The sequence below is a fragment of the Canis lupus genome, chromosome 29 (genome assembly GCF_011100685.1).
Source record: "Canis lupus familiaris isolate Mischka breed German Shepherd chromosome 29, alternate assembly UU_Cfam_GSD_1.0, whole genome shotgun sequence".
NCBI classification, from domain to species: Eukaryota; Metazoa; Chordata; class Mammalia; order Carnivora; family Canidae; genus Canis; species Canis lupus.
The window spans coordinates 11,227,056-11,244,263 of record NC_049250.1 but is presented as its reverse complement, the minus strand read 5'-3'; the positions used below and the strand labels follow the sequence as shown (position 1 = coordinate 11,244,263).

The 17,208-nt window shown below is 40.8% G+C and overlaps 1 protein-coding gene across 1 annotated transcript in view; it reads left to right on the top strand.

The window, feature by feature from the left end:
- The window catches only part of CA8 (carbonic anhydrase 8), an 86,360-nt gene that overhangs the window by 9,681 nt on the left and 59,471 nt on the right, over window positions 1-17,208 (top strand). The window contains exon 3 of the mRNA XM_038579375.1: window positions 1,692-1,816. Coding sequence (XP_038435303.1) covers window positions 1,692-1,816 — 125 coding nt within the window. The remainder of the gene's footprint in view (window positions 1-1,691; window positions 1,817-17,208) is intronic.

The following is a 17,208-nucleotide window of genomic DNA, read 5'->3' as shown; positions in this document are numbered from 1 at the left end:
GTGACTGACTGACCCCTCCAATTTTTTTTTAAGATTTATTTATTTATTAGAGAGAGACTGAGCATACAAGCGGAAGGGGCAGGGAGAGGAACAATCTCAAGCAGACTCTGCACTGAGCACCAAGCCTGATGCAGAGCTCGAAGTTAAGACCCTGAGATCAACTACTTGAGCTGAAACCAAGAGTTGGGTGTTTAACCGACTGTGCCACCCAGGTGCCCCTGACCCCTCTGATTTGTTGTATAACTTAAAATAAGACCAAGCATTAAGAAAACATAAAAATCGTGTGAGATAGTATTACCCTAAAAGTCACATGTCTCACTACCTTTATGCTTAGATGTGAGGTTTACACCCTTGGAAAATTTTAATTGTGTTTTGCTGCTGGTACTATTTTTCTTCTTTGGGTTGATAGAAAGTTTCAAACCAAACTTTTGGAGGGTACTTTTTGTAAGGACTTCACTTTTCCATCTGTTTCTGTCTCTTGTCTGCCTTTTCCCTCTGCTCTTCTAATTTATGTCTTCTGGCTGTATGACAGGTACTTGATAGAAGAAACCTTAAATTCTTTTTGCAACAAGGAATGAGATGAAGAACCAGGCAATCAAATAAATATTGCTGCACCAATTTCCAGTCTTCTCAGGTTTAGAAGAGGGATGGACAGGCGGACTGTCCCTCTGGGTAGTGCTCGGCTTGGGGTACCACTGCCTCCTCCACACTGGTGGCCCAAGTGCGAATGCTAATCTCTTTCAGAGACTGCTTCTTGGGGGAGGAGATAAATTTTGTCAGCTCCTTGGCTAAAAAGAACTTACAATTCTTAGCTGGTGCCATTTGGAATGAAGTTTTTGTAGGAAGAACACAAACAATGTTTATTTGTGTCAAAGTGGATCATCCGTCATAAAGGAGGTTTTTCTCCTTGACATCGGCAAGTGTTTAACTTAGGAAAGTGTTTTATTGCTTCAAGACAGGTTCTTACACAAATGTATTTTTCATCATCCTTTAGAGTTATTCTTGTTTGGGACAAAGTTCTGGGTCATATCCGGAATTAAGAAATCGAGACAGGGCCCTGTCGGACAAAATGTTAACATTTTTTCCCCCAAAGGTTAACATTTTAAGTATTGTTAATATTTTACTGTAATTTTATTCCATTTGCATTTCTGGGGTACTAAGTGGGAAATCGCTTTTTAAGTGTGATTTCTTTGTCTAAAAATTGTATTGGTGTAAGCATTCTTGTCATGGGTGACTTTGTTAGCTTACACTTATTCTCTAAACTGAGAGTATGGTACACATGGGGGATCTATAAACAAAATTTAATTTATTGATAGGTCGATGATAGGTTGATAGCAAATTACCAGTCAGTCTGAGGCACAGACCCTGTTCTTGTCTCCTGAGCAGTGCTAAGTGTAAGCCTCAGGGAGAATTAAGTGCTGTGTGTTTTCTGACCACTCCTTTACCTGTAACACACAGGAGGTTGATGGTATGCAATATTAGCAAGTATTTCAGAGCTTTTAAACTTCTACTGTATCAATATGACAGTGTAAACGCATCCCACAGTTAGAATATGTTTCTTATTTTGGCACATAAATGTAATCTATAGAGCTCACGAGATCTTTCTGGCCGAAAATGTCCTCCGTGTTGAGAATGCTGTACTGCTGAATATGTTTTCTCTTAATTAAACAGAACTTACTTTCTTTTTTCAGTTCTATCAGGAGGTCCATTGCCTCAAGGGCATGAATTTGAACTGTATGAAGTTAGATTTCATTGGGGGAGAGAAAACCAGCGTGGTTCTGAGCACACAGTTAATTTCAAAGCTTTTCCCATGGAGGTAAGAATAACAAATCATCTTGTGAAAATCTTATTGTTCATGTACAGTATTCAGCGATCTGCTGAGAACGGTTTAGTTTAGAAGTAGAAGCACAGCATTTAAATTTTACCAGTTTATATTAAAATAACAAATGCTTAAGGAAATGTATGCTTGGGCAGCAGATGACACTTCCCATTGACTTTGTTGAGTTTGGAGAATGCACAAGGGTGATTGGTCATAAAGGTAATCTACACTATTAAGTTTCATTTCAATATTGTTACTGTTCTAAAAATTTGCCTTTGCAAATTCAGTAGGTCATTTTTGTAGATGCTATGAATAGATGATAAACTGCAAACCAGTAACTTTTAGACAAATGTCAACATTAGTGAAAAGTCTAGTTTAGCTCTGATTAAAATTGGTAAATTGGTTTGAATCACCCCAGGCAATTAGAGGGAGAGGGACAGGAAGAGGGAGAGGGAGAGAGGGAGAGGGGAGGAGAGAAGAGAGAGAAAGAGAGGGAGAGAGGAGGAGGAGGAGGAGGAGAGAGAGAGAGAGAGAGAGAGAGATTGATTTTGAGAGAGAGAAAGAAACAGAAATTTTAAGAGAGTCATTCTTTTGTCTAAGAATTCACTGCTTGCTTACCTTCTTAGTCAATTCCTTTTCTTTCTTCAATACCTACCTGAAGTATCATTTCTTCTGTGGGACTTTTCCTGAGTCCTTGCCCTAAGCAGAATTAATTTCTCTCTCTTCTTTTTGCCCAGTCTGCTTGACAGATTGTTGCCTTGGCACTCATGGATTGTAACTTTTAGTGTCTCCAGTGTCTTTCTCACTGATCCTCTGGGTTCCTGTTATGGACCAGAGTGTTAGTACCCCTCCCTCCATGAATATGTTGAATATGATGGTATTAAGAGGGTGGGGCCTTTGGGATGTAATTAGGGTTAGATGAGGTCACAGGGGTGGAATCCTTGTGAATGGAATTAGTGCCCTTATAAGAGTCCAGATAGAGCTTGCTCCTCCCTGCTCGTTGCATGTGAGGACTCACCAAGAAGGTGACTCCCTACCATCCAGGAAGTGGGTCCTCACCAGACATCAGTTGTGCCAGCATCAGATCTTGGGTCACCCAACCTCCAGAACTGTGAGAAATAAATGTCTGTATAAGCCACTCTATCTGTGGTAGTTTATTATAGTGGTTGACGTTGACTAAAACAGCTCCTTAAGATGAGTCTCCCTCCCGTTCTTCTCTTTACACCCATCATTTAGTCCATAGCTGGGTACCTCAGAGACTATCCATGTTGGTGAACTTCAGACAATGTTGCTGTTGGTCCAGGCTATGTTGATACCTCTTTCTGTAAGGACCTGCAGTTCTCTCCAGGAAACAGCACTTTGGTGACACTTGACAGTGTATTTTGGGGGGATGCTGGAGTGCCTGTCTTCCTTCCCAGTTCCCAAGTACCCATATCCTTAATGAAGCGTGGGATTGAGCATGGCTAGGTACCATGCCCAGTTCCATTTCAGGAACTGGAAATCACTGTGTAGTTCACAGGAGTGATACATATACTTCACAGAATGAAGATAGAGGAAGTATTTCTCTATGTTACTTTAATTACACTTTAAGAAAGTCCCTTTGAAATCTCAGGATATCCCTTTTATTAAAAAGACTCGAGTCTGTTTTTGTCTTTGTTTTTAAGATTCTGTTTATTTATTTGAGAGAGAGCACGTGCAAACACAAATGGGGGGCCAGGGCAGAGGTAGAGAGAGAGAAGCAGACTCCCTGCTGAGCAGGGAGCCCAGGACCATGAGATCATGACCTGAGCTGAAAGTAGATGCTTAACTGACTGAGCCACTCAGGCTGCCTCAAGACTAGAGTCTTACATAGGAGTCTTATAGGAGGGCGAAGGAGGGGAAACAGTGCATTAAGTTGAAGAGCACCCGAGTATGTGATTGTGGCCTTGTGATTGGGATTGAGGTCTTGTTGGGGAAGGTTGGGCCTTCACATGTTACCACCCTGGGGGCGTTCTTTCTCAGTGCCTATAGGCATCGTCTCACTTGCACTGACTTAAAACAGCTCTATCCCATCTCTGTGTCACCTCTGGCGACTGCGCCATCCCCACCAACACGAGAAGGAAAAGTGCACACCAGGACGTGTCAGAAAGGAGAGAGGACACAAAACAGTCCCAAACCGTTCAACTTGCAGGGTAGTGGAGGGCAGGGTGGGGGGAGGAGGACACTGGGTGGGCAGGGCTGCTTTGGATTTGAAAGACTCTTTCATCATCTCATCTCCTCTAAACCGGTCTTCAAAGACCTACTATAATATAAAAAAATTTACGGAGAGATGGGAGTAATCGGGTAGGCAACAACTTCCGGATGAGAATTTAGTGGCTTTGCTTGCAACACACAGAGTTTACAGCCTTGGGAAAGCTTAATTAGATTACGTGAGTCAGTGGTGTGTGCTCTTTGCTCTGTGGTTGAATAGAGTTTCCAGACCACATGCTCAGGCTGGTCCTGTTATTTGGTGGCGTTTTGACTGCTCTGGTCCATTAAACACAGGCAATGGTTTGTTTTGAGTGAAGATTAGATTCTGATAGGCTTTGTTTCTGCAGAAATATTTATATTTAGGATAATGGAATTACTGGCTGTAATTTTTCCAAAATAAGTGATGAATCATATTTGTGGTCTTCGTTATCCCAGATCATCCCCGATTCAGTCCTAGAGAAAATGCTTGTATCATCATCCCAGGTTTGTTTAGTGCCGTACTGAGTGCATAAATGTGGGGCTTTGCAGAAGTACAGGGAGAGATCTATAGGCACGTGTTTTCTGTTTATTTTGTTTTGTTTTAATGGATGCTGTGAATACTGAGTTTTATTGGGTTTTATTTTAGTTTATTTTAGAGATTTTATTTATTAATTTGAGAGAGAGGGCTAGAGGGAGAGCATGAGTGGCTAGAGAAGAGACAGAAGGAGAAGCAGACTCTTGGCTGAGCAGGGAGTCCCACATGGGGATTGATTGCAGGATCCTGAGGTCAAGGCCTGAGCCAAAGGCAGAGCCACTTGGGTGCCCCTGGGCTGGGTTTTAGGGAGGAGATGGTTCACGTGGTGTGCTGACAGAGAAGAGACAGACTCTCCGTAGAGTAGTCCAAGAGGGAATGAGATGGCTGACATGGAGCTAAGTAGGTAACTTGCCACTGGTCCCCTGGTCTGAACTGCCCTCGAGGGTCACACTGAACACAGGGACATTGCCAACAGAATAGTGGAGAGTGAGGGGAATCAAGTAGGTACCTCCTTGGGAATGTGATTAAAAAAATTTTTTTAAGACTGTTTCCATATTTTATTTACATTTTAACTCTACTATTTCCAATCTCATATGTATACATATTTCCTTTTTGTTTTTAAAGATTTATTTATTCCTTTGGTGGGAGATGGGCAGAAGGAGAGAAAGGCTTAAGCAGACTCTCTGGAGAGTGCGGAGCCCATCGTGGGGCTCCATCGCACGTTCCTAAGATCAGGACCTGAGCCAAAACCAAAAGATAGAAGCTTTAACTGTGCCACCCGGGTGCCTCTACGTATTTCACTTGCTGATTTCACCTAAACTTAAATGAATGGCTTACTAAACTCTGCAGAGAAATAATTACCATGTCTGTTATATGTGGCACAGGAATGGCTATTGGTAGTAATTCATCAACCTCCCTCAACTTTTTAAAACTGTAAATACAGTAAAAGCAATCCTGAATATAATTTTGATACTGCTAGTAGTCAGCACCCACATCATTAAAAAAAATTAACACAGTTTATGACTTTAAACAGTTTAAACTGCTGCTCTTTTGCTAAGCAAGATGGATTAGACGTGCCATTTCTGTTTTTTCTTCCTGCGATTTTTAGTTTTGAGAAACGCACAAGCTTTCACGGCATCTGACATTCTCACTGTGCTTTCATCTTGTAAACCTGAATCCTATTATTAATATTCCGGGTTTATGCTTACATGACAGTGCCTTAGCAAGAGAAGAATAAATTGTACTGCATTTTTCTTCCTGTTAACCTGAAAACCTAATGGGTTTGCATGTATTAACTATATTCTTACAAATGTCTGAGTCATGTCTACCAGCTGGAATTCTCTTATTTAACATGCAGATATTTTGCATTGAGCTATTTAATCAAGATGGCAAGAGGAGTAGAAGGTTGTTGATTTAAGATAAGTCTGAGATCCAGTCAAATTAATTCCTGTGTCTTGGTCCTTCTGGGGGCTGCAGAAGCTTCATATTTTCTTTGGACATCATTAGATACCATAGCTCATGACATCCAACTTTAATGCTCTCTGAATTTTGCCATTTTGCTCACAGTAGTGTGCTGCATGCATCTGCCATCCCACTGGATTTATTCCATTCATATTGATTTTTATTACAAATCTAACTGATAGAGGAACTTCTAAGTATTTAGGTTCACATTGAGCTTTCAGGCTGTATATTTTGTTTTTGTCACTTGTCTCAGAAGACTGTCAGCTTCTTTGCTGCTTCGAGGTAGCCTTGCCTTACTCTGTGGTCTGTATAACTCTCAGAAATTATGATTAATCTCTACACTTGAATTGCTACTTCCATACTTCTATGGTAGAGTACTTCCCAGGCATTCAGATTTTATGCTGGCGCAGTAAAATTAAAAAAAAATTAGAAGGGTGCCTGGGTGGCTTGGTCAGTTAAATGTCTGACTCTTGATTTTAGCTCAGGTCATGATCTTGAGGTCATGGGATTGAGCTCCACATCTGGCTCCATGCTCAGCGCTGAATCTGTTTGAGTTTCTCTCCCTCTGCCCACCCCTCTACTCTCTGTCTCTCAAATAAATAAATAACTCTTTAAAAAAAATTAGAGGATGAGGAAACCAATAGTGTGGCCAAGTTTTATTTTTTCCAATAAGAACACATTAACTATGCTGACCCCATCATTTTATAGAGAGAGCATCTTTTACTAGCTAAATGTAGGAAGGATACAGTCTGAGAATAAACATAAAGTTGTAAGTTGAACAGATTTTAGTATTTAAAAAACTCACTACATTACTTCTGTTTTCTTAGATGAATGATAGTCTTGTCAGGATGGACACTGATCCTGCCCACAGACCAGCAGGAGATCATGCATGGTGGATCTGGCTTTCTTGCCCTTTGGGGCTAAAAGTTTATAATTTTCGAGTGAATGACCCAGAAGGAGCCTGTCGTAGGACACATTCTTATCTTTATATTGTTATTGAAAGAGCAGCTATTGCTCTGTGTACTCTGAAAGGGCTCAGTGGTAACCGAGCCACATACCAGCTGTTTGTGGGAAGTTGAGTGCATTAGGTAAATATTTAAAAAAAGAAAAAGTAAGTTTGATTGTGCAGAGCAGGATTCTTCAGTTGTGAAGAATCTAGGCCTTGGTTGCAAAATAGGCCAACAGAACACTTGTGAAGAATGTATCTCATAATGCTGTGCCAGTTTCGAATATCCCATTCCCCACACTCCAAATCTCAGGTCTTCCAAGTTATGCTATATTTCTCTCTCCTTTTCAGGCAAATACTAGTGTCTACCACTTAAATTTTCTTTTAGTAAAATTGATCTGGCCTTTTGTTTCACTGCCTCCCAAGTCATTTGCATATTTAACTCACTGAAGGACATTTATTGTGTATTCATTTGTTTTACTCTGGGGAGATACCAGGAAGAGTTTGCCTGGTTAACAGTGAAATGAGGATCTTTTCAAGTTACTTTATTTCCACAGGTATCTCAAGTAGAGTGTCATGTTTGTGAAAGGCTCCCAAAGTAGAGACTTCCTTTGACTTTCCTTGACTTTGGTGTGAGAATGTGATGAGATTAGATCTGTAAGATACATAATCATCATTATTATTATGTTTTATAAGATAGATGATTAAATCATTTATTTTCAAAAGGAGCTTTAGAGCTCACCCAGCAGAAACTTCTGTTTAACAGAGGAGAAATCTGAAGCTCCAAAAGGTTAAGGGTCACAGGGAAACTTCAAGGAAGCCATAATGTATATGGCCTGGGTAGAGAAAGGTTTTTTTTGCTTAATTAAATATTCCATTTAAGAAAGAATTATCCTTTATTTAATTTTTTTAAATTTTTATTTATTTACGATAGTAGAGAGAGAGAGAGAGAGAGAGAGAGAGAGGCAGAGACACAGGCAGAGGGAGAAGCAGGCTCCATGCACCGGGAGCCCAATGTGGGATTCGATCCTGGGTCTCCAGGATCGCGCCCTGAGCCAAAGGCAGGCGCCAAACCGCTGCGCCACCCAGGGATCCCAAGAATTATCCTTTAATATTGGTCTTTTCCCTAATGAGTTAGATTGAAAGAGATAATACAACAGTCTTTGTCTCCCTACCTCCCCCGACCCCCACACCCCTGTGAGGAGCTTTTCAGTCTGCGTGCACCCCCATCCAGAGATGGGCAAGCTGTAGCCTTTGTGGAGGATGGTAGGGACGCTGTGGCATAGTGCCCTGTCTTTACAGGCTGTGAAGACAAAGCTCAGTGGCTTTGTGAAGATAACAGGAGTGTGATGTCACGAAGGTAGAATTCCTGCTGCCCCCTGGGAAGTGGGGTGGATTTAATGGATTCTGTAGTCTCCCCCCACTTTAGTGAGGTGCTCACCATGGTCTGGAATTGGAGACTAGCTGAGGGTCGTACACCTAGGAAGTGTCGGGGACCATACAAGACCTGTGAACTGACTTCTCCAAGGAGAGCTTTGTTTTTCACGTTCCAAAGCTAATTCTTAGCAGGAAAATCAATGATAATGTTGAGATTTTATTTGCAGTGGTGGTTACCACTGTGGATAGAGGTAGCTTGAGGAGAAAAAGAAGAAGAGTTAAGACTGATACTAAAGGAAATGATTTGAAATTTGAATGTTCAGCTTCTCTGGGAGGTTTTATTATTTTGATCAGAAAAAGGAACAAATTGTCAATAAAATGATTATTATGATTACAGTTTGGCATCCTGGAATCCTCCACAGGGCTAGCAGATTGAGCCTCATAGATAAACAGATGAAGGAATTAGAATCTTTGCTATGGCCTTGCTGTGGTCATAATTGCGGAAACTCCCTCTCACGTCTGGGTAAAAAAAAACAACAACAAATTTTATGTTTCCTGAGTTCTGATGAACACTTGCATTTTTACTTCATAAAAATCACAGTTCCTGCTTTGAATTAACATGTTTATTTTCTCATTTGTGAAAATGTATTTAGTGTAGAAACTTCACAGTTTACTGAGTAGGAAATAAATTACAGTGTTGAACAAACAGAAGTGTTCTTTTAGCTGGTACCACATGATGTGGCAATCTGCCATTCCCACTTAGAAATAGAAGTGTATAAGGCCAACTTGACCTTTGAGTAGTCTTTGAACCTACCTTTGATTTTATATTTGTAAGTTTTTTTGTTGTTGTTGTTGATTATTCTTTGTTGTTTGAAGATGTATAAAATGTGTTTGGCAAACTAAATTTTGAAAGGATCATTTATATGTTTTTTTATAGTTTAAGGCAAATTTGTATGAAATGAAAAATTGTTTCTATAAACGTGCATGATGTGTAATTAATTTATCGGTGATTAAAAAAATTTATAGGTGATTATAGACTTGCAGGTAGAAAATATTTTAAATTGGGTTCTAACAGATCTAAATTCTACAATAAAATATATCTCCTCTTAATATGTCTTTAGATAGGGGCACCTGGGTGGCTTAGTTGGTTAGGCATCTGACTTGATTTTGGCTGAGGTCGTGATCTCAGGTTTGTGAGATGAGCCCTTTGTCAGGCTCCATGCTGGGTATAGAACCTGCTGAAGATTCTCTCTCTCCCTCTATTGCTTCCTTACCCTCTAGAAAAAAAATATATGTCTTCAGATAAAAGATAGACTCTGATTTAAATATATAGTCAATAACCAAGAGGCTGTCTTTACTTATTTATTTATTCATAAAGATTTTATTTATTTATTTGAAAGACAGCATGTGCAAATAAGAACACGAGTAGTGGGGAGAGGGAGAAGCAGGCTTCCCGCTGAGCAGGGAGCCTGACTCCATGTGGAGCTCTATCCCAGGACCTTGGGATTGTGACCTGAGCTGAAGGCAGACACTTAACCCTCTTGAGTGCCCTGAAGTGGTCATCTTTAAAATAACTCACTTTCATCTATTCATCCATTTTTCCATCTGTTGTTTGTTCATCCATGTGTCCATCCATCCATGTATCCATGCATCTGATCAAGTATTTCTTGGGGAATCCACTGTTCAGACTCTGAGCTAAGTGATAGCGATACAACAACGAGTGGGAAAGACAACCAGTGGGGCGTATTACATTGAGGGAGTACAAATGCACTGTAAGTTGTCAACTCCCAGCTTTTCCCCTAAATTGATGAGCATTTAAATAGAGTGTTTCCATGGCAGTTAACGGCCTCATCCCCTCTATCCTGTCTATGTAGTATTCAAACTCTGGCTGTCAGAAGCTAATTAGAGTAAGGTTTTGAAGATGCTTACTAGAAAGCAAATACATTATTTAAGATGTAAATGATTGTCAACCAAAAAAAAATATTTATTAACTAGTATGTAGAAGGTTCTGTGTCAGGTGTAACCCTGCTACAGGGTGAATTTAACTTCAATAACTTAAAACCAGACTCAGTGAGACACAGGATAGGAAAATTTTTATGATTATGGTGTGTGGATACACAGCAGAATTTATACTTATTTTGCAGTGAAAATCAAATAGATATATCCTGTATAAGATAGTTGAGTGACATGATAAAACTTCTAATCAAACAGAAGAGGATTAAGAGATTTTTAACTCTGTAAGATCTTGATTAGTATAAAAACTATGTGAGCATGTTTCATTCTGTTTTTTTTTAAAGATTATTTAATTTTTAAAAAAGACTTTATTTATTTATTTATTCATGAGAGACACAGGCTCCATGCAGGGAGCCTGACATGGGACTCGATCCCGGGTCTCCTGGATCAGGCCCTGGGCTGAAGGCAGCGCTAAACCACTGAGCCACCCAGGCTGCCCTTATTTATTTATTCATGAGAGACACATGAGAGAGGCGGAGACCTAAGCAGAGGCTCCCCACAGGGAGCCTGATGTGGGACTCGATCCCTGGACACTGGGATCATGACCTGAGCCAAAGGCACTCAACCACTGAGCCACCCAGGTGCCCCTTGTTCTGTTTTTTTTTTTTTTTTTTTTTTTTTTAATTAAGAATGACAGCTTGAAATGGCACAGTGATGTTGGTAAGATAATTGTGCCCTGGTCACAGCTTTGCTGTGCTTGGATACATTTTTTCTTTCAGCTTCTTAGGGTTGCACACAGCAGGTGCTTACTGTGGAAACTGAGAACCACATGCCTGGAACCCTAGGGGAAACTGGAATTTGGCATGCCATGGTTTTCCAGGAGGAAGCCTGTCCTGGTGACAGGCAGGCACGGTTGGTCAGGGGGAGCCACTCTGATTTCACTTCACTGTCGTATTTGCTGTGGGACTTAACATGTAGCCATTTAAGTTTAATTCCTTCGCTGGTACATAAGGAGAATACTTTTGTACCTACCCTTATGAAACTTAGGGAGAGGCCGTAAAAATTAATGGTGTAATATTGGAGACACCATGCACTAAGTGTTTCCTATGGTGGTTTAAACACAATCTGGTGTTCACTTAAAGTACTTTGTAAAAGCATTTTAAGGGCATAATTAGCTGCATTGGGTGTAAATCTTGCAATTTATGGCCATGTAGTTGTTTTGTTTTTGTTTTTTTAGAAGCCTTGAATAGAAAAGAAATCCTGATTTTAAACTGTTGAATATCAACATTATAAATAGAAGGAAGACATTTATGCTTCTAAGACCTGACGGATGAAAGACGGACCTTTTTTTCATCAATTAGTGTTTTCTCTCAGGGACCCTGAAGCAGTACGTTCTCTAAACCCAGCTTAACAAGTCACTTAGAGCTCCAGATGATAGAGCTTATTCAGTGGAACCAATTGATTGGGCCTTAGAGTTAATGCATTTCTCCCGAACATTCCTTGATAAGTTCTCTAAATTGATGAGTTCTCTGAGATCCATAAAAGGATCCCTTTCTCCAGCCTGAATTTTGAGCAAATGAGGAAATAGGGCATTATTGGAGTCATTACATATCACATAGAGAACAAAAACATCACCTCTATTGTGACTATAACTACGCAGTAGCTTTGTGGGAGAGAGAAAAGGCTCTGCCCACTTAGTTATAGGCAGGGGGGTAGGGCAAGGGGGAGGACCCAGCTGATCTCCGTAGGGAGGTCCAGGTAGGGTTGGTTAGCCAGCTGTCTAAGGGTAGCTCAGATTTCAAAAGAGAGAAAAAAAAAAAAAAAAAAGAGGAGTTAGTTGACAGAGTATAGAGGAAGGCCAGTCTTGTTTAGGGAAAATCCCTCTTTATAGGAACCGGGAACAGGGAAGAGGCCATTTCCTGTTAATAAGATACACTCTTCAAAAAATTCTCCCACGTACCCTTAAAAATTTGATGGCACTACATGCTTGCCTGAGACCAACTATGTTTGGGAATCAGTGGAGGAAGTTCTGTTTCCTTTTATTGCAGGTTTGCTCATTTTAACCATCTGGGACCAAATCTCTTTTTGCTTGCTGCTCCTTTGTACTGAAGATAGTCACACAGTTTCCCACTTTCTAGAAGGAGCTAGGTGATGGAGTGAGTAAGGATTCTGATGCATGTGCAGGCTTTAATTTTTTTTTCTCCTTTCTAATTTACTTGGCTGTGTTTTTGCCCAGTGCAGCATCTCAGCTTGGGCCACTCATTGTTTAAAATGAAGATATAATTGTGTTTATATGTATAAATAACTGTTGCACTTTGCAAAAATTGTGAGCTGAGTCCAGGGCTTAAATGATTAATCCTGGGGTTGTGCTGAAACTATTTTGCAATAATTTTTAAGAACAAATGTCACTTAGCCACCTTGTCATGGAGAACAAATATCACAGATTTTTATCAGCAGGCATTGTTTCTGATTACCTTATTTGCCCTGACATGCTGTAACTGTACTCCCAATCTTGCTGTTTTCCAGAAGATCCAGAGCTTGCCTATGTCGGTCAGTGGCTTGGGTCTAGTGGAAGAAAGGCTGGCTGTACCAGTAGTAATGTGTGCTGTGCTACCTTTTCCTTAGCTGAGCTCCAGTGGGTTACCTCCTGTGAGGCTTTCCCTTCTAGAGGCTGTTTGCCCCATGAGCAAGTGAAAAGAAAGCTACAACTGGATTTTGAGTCTCTCAGGAAGGCAAGATGGTGGAGGGGTATATACTGTTCAGTGAACAAACGTTTGTTAAGTATTTGTATTTAAAGCCCAAGCCTGTGAGATACACAACCCATAAGACAATGGTATTTGTGTTTAATGACTCTGGAGTGTGGTTGGAAGAAGTGGGATTAAGGTAGAAACATGTGACGAGATAACAATTGGAGGGTTAGTTGTAAGATGATTCAAACCACACTTAGGGAGCAACTACTGTGTGTTTGCTGTTGTGTGTGGTGCTGATACATGACAATAAATGAAAAATAATCCAGATCTAGAAGAAGTTTGTATTCCCAATAGGGTGGCAGACCTATTAAAAATGGCTATTAGGGGGTGCCTGGGTGGGTCATTTGGTTGGGTGGCTGACTCTGGATTTTGGCTCAGGTCATGATCTCAGGGTGGTGAGATGGAGCCCCACGTCATGTTCCACACTCAGTGGGGAGTCTGCTTGAGATTCTCCCTCTGCCCCTTCCACCATGTGCTCGAGCTTTCTTTCTCTTCCTCTCTCAAATAAATAAATAAATTCTTTTAAAAATTGGCTATAATATGAAAAAAGCTTTAGGGGATAAAATATAAAAAGGGAACACGTATCACAGAATAGTGGATTTCTGCTAAGCTTGGAGAAAGCTGTGGAAAGAATGGATTTTGGAGCTGGGACTTGACAACTGGGTAGGAATTTTGCAGGAAAAAGTGATATAGAAAAAGAAAGGTGGATGCAAGGCCTGTCATAAAGGACAAGTGGGATAGGGCTTGATGAGTGATTCTAAAAGGCCAATACAATACTGAGAAATGGAATGTGAGTAATTGAATTAGTCATGGGACGATTAGTAGGACAATGAGGGAGTCAGAAAGTGAGATACCATGGTGGGGAGAGGCTGATGAATTTGGGTTAATAAATGATACTCTTTTTTTTTTCTTTTTAAAAGATTCCATTTATTTATTCATGAGAAACACAGAGAGGAAAGAGAGAGAGGCCGAGACACAGGCAGAGGGAGAAGCAGGCTCCATGCAGGGAGCCGGATGTAGGACTTGATCCCGGGTCCCCAGGATGACACTCTGGGCCGAAGGCAGCGCTAAACCACTGAGCCACCCCGGCTGCCCAATGAATGATACTATTTTAAGAAGTGTCACTTTACTTCCATCCATACTGTTTTAAATCCCAGAACACTCTCAAATTAGGTAAAAAACAGCATGAGTTGGGGTTGCCGTACCTTGAAATGTTGTAAAGATGCTCTCAGCTGTAGGTAAGGTGAAGAGAGAAAAATGTTTGAAGTTCTCCTAAGCCTTGTACAATTAGAATCTTAGTGAAAGCAGGGCTAATCTTTCTCCACACAACAGGAAAGTGCATTAAATGGAGGATTGTCAGATTTTAGTTTGTGTTTATTGTTAATTGGAGGTGATTTGTTTTCTAAGGAAAATAATTTTCAGCTTTGGGATTTTCATCCCCTCTTTTTAGTTTGATGCTCTGAATGTATTGATCTTTGCAAGGTAACATGTATTTCTGCCTTGGGTTTCCTAGGCAACACCCTAGCAGAACCTCTCCTTTCTGGTGGTGTTTTTGAAGACTCTCTTGATATCAGTGCTCCTTGGAATTGCTACAGCTTGTCATTTTCAGTTGCTGTTTCTGGAGTGTCTCCTCATCCTACCTTTCCTCTGGCCATGTTATTTGTTAACATGGATATCCATGCCTTGTCAGTGCACCTGATGGCTCTAGAAGTTTCTGTATTTTAAAAATTAAAGTGGTAGAAATAGAAAGGATGAGTGAAATAAGTCAATCGGAGAAGGACAAACATTATAGGGTCTCATTCATTAGGGGAATATAAATAATAGTGAAAGGGAATAGAGGGGAAGGGAGAAGAAATGAGTGGGAAATATCAGAAAGGGAGACAGAACATGAGAGACTCCTAACTCTGGGAAATGAACTAGGGGTGGTGGAAGGGAAGGAGGGCGGGGGGGGGGGGGGTGTGACTGGGTGGCCGGCACTTAGGGGGGCACTTGACGGGATGAGCACTGGGTGTTATTCTGTATGTTGGCAAATTGAACACCAATAAAAAATAAATTTATTATTAAAAATAAAGAAAGGATAGTGATTGGGAATAGCGACTGGGAATAGCATAAATGAAGGTGCATCAAGTTACGCTGATATTTACATTTCCGTATGTCTAAATTTTATTAGAGACTATTTTGAATTCGGTGTGAAAACCATATTTGCATAAACAACACAGAATTTTGTTTTTGGTTATTAGGGTTTGCGTTGCTGGCATTACTGCTCTGGTGAGTCAGAAGGCTCTAGAGAACTAGACTTTGTGCTGCTAAATTCTGGTCAAGTTTGAACTGCCTTTACAGGAATAATTATCCTTGGTTATTTGAGTCTAATGCCAAAAACATCTTGGTTGCATCTCATTGAATAAATATTGAATCCTGTAGGGACAAAGATTTGAGATAATGGCTTTGCCTTTCTCTTCCCAGCATTCTTTTTTTGGGGTGGAGTTGGGGAAGATGGTATAAAATTGGCTGCCCAAATACTATAATTGGGGAGGGGGCGGAAAATCTTCAGTAAGCACGTACATAGTATTATGTTTGTCAAAAAGAAAGTGACATTTTGAGCGGGGCGGAGGGGGGCGGCTTGGGAGCACTGTGCGTTGTGAGATGACATAGGGATGCCTGGAGCAAGAGGGAATTTTGGAGGAAAGTTGTCAGGGTCGACTGATGTCATGCTGAATCTGAGATTGGTTGAGATTTGTATACAATTAAACTCAAAGATAAATTCTAGGAATTTTCACATTGGGAAGTTTGATTTCTTTTTTTTTTTTTTTTTTTTAATTTTTATTTATGATAGTCAGAGAGAGAGAGAGAGAGGCAGAGACACAGGCAGAGGGAGAAGCAGGCTCCATGCACTGGGAGCCCGACGTGGGATTCGATCCCAGGTCCCCAGGATCATGCCCCGGGCCAAAGGCAGGCACCAAACCACTGCGCCACCCAGGGATCCCGGGAAGTTTGATTTCTAATAGAAATCTAATTCAGTTCCTGGTTTAGTGAGGGCTGTATATAAATATAGACAAGTGAGTGTGAAAGAATATATGGGAAAGTTCTAGGCCAGGTTCTGAGGATGTAAATAGGACAGTTATGACCTTCTCCCACTTGGAGGACTTTGTCCTTGCAGTCCCCCTGTCTGGAATATTCTCCTACTGCAGAGCCATGTAGCTTGCTCCTTCAGCACCTTGGCCTCTCTATTCCAATGTCATGTAATCAGTGAGGCTAGCTTTAGCTTTCCTTAGCCTGCTGTGTTTTTCTCCAGTGTATTTCACAGTGACTTAGTAGTATATATAATTATTTGTGTGTGTGTGTGTGTGTGTGTGTGTGTATGCCATATGTATAAACATATAACTACAGTGATTTTGCAGTCATCTCTTGTGGCTGGAATTTAGGGGATCTAGAAATCAAGTCTCTGGAGATAAATTTTGAATGTCAGGTTAATATTGATAAGCTCTTCTTTGGTCAGGTGTATGATGTCTATGTAGCAGTTCACTAAAGGATCACTGTTCTACATTTTCACAGTTATACATTTTTTTCATGTACTCCCTAAATATTTATTGAGCACCGACTATGCATGGGGCAGGCTGTCCTAGGGAGTAGGAACACACCAATGGCAAAGTATGCAAAAATCGCTTCCCTGATAAAATTATACATGTAATCATTTTCATTGATCAGAAAGTTGATTTGGGGAGCTCGTTTTAAACACCAGATGTGATACAACTGGGATGATGGCCTTGATAGGAAAAAGAAGGAAGTGTGAGGAACAATGTGGAGAAAGAACATTCAGAGCTTACCAATGGCTTTGATAGCTTTTCTGGAGATCAGTTGAAACGAGGGGAGTCTGATTCCTTGAGGATTTGAGCCTCGGGGCACCTGGGTGGCTCAGTGGTTGAGCATCTGTCTTTGGCTCAGGTTGTGATCCTGAGGTCCTTGGATGAGTCTCGCATCTGGCTCCCTGCGGGGAGCCGGATTCTCCCTGTGCCTATGTTTCTGCCTCTCTGTCTGTGTCTCTCATGAATAAATGGATAAAATCTTAAAAAAAAAAAAAAGTTTTGAGCCTCAGTAACTGGAAAAATGGTGGGCATCTTAAGGAATGTCAGAAAAGAGGACTATTTTGGTGGGCAGTTGT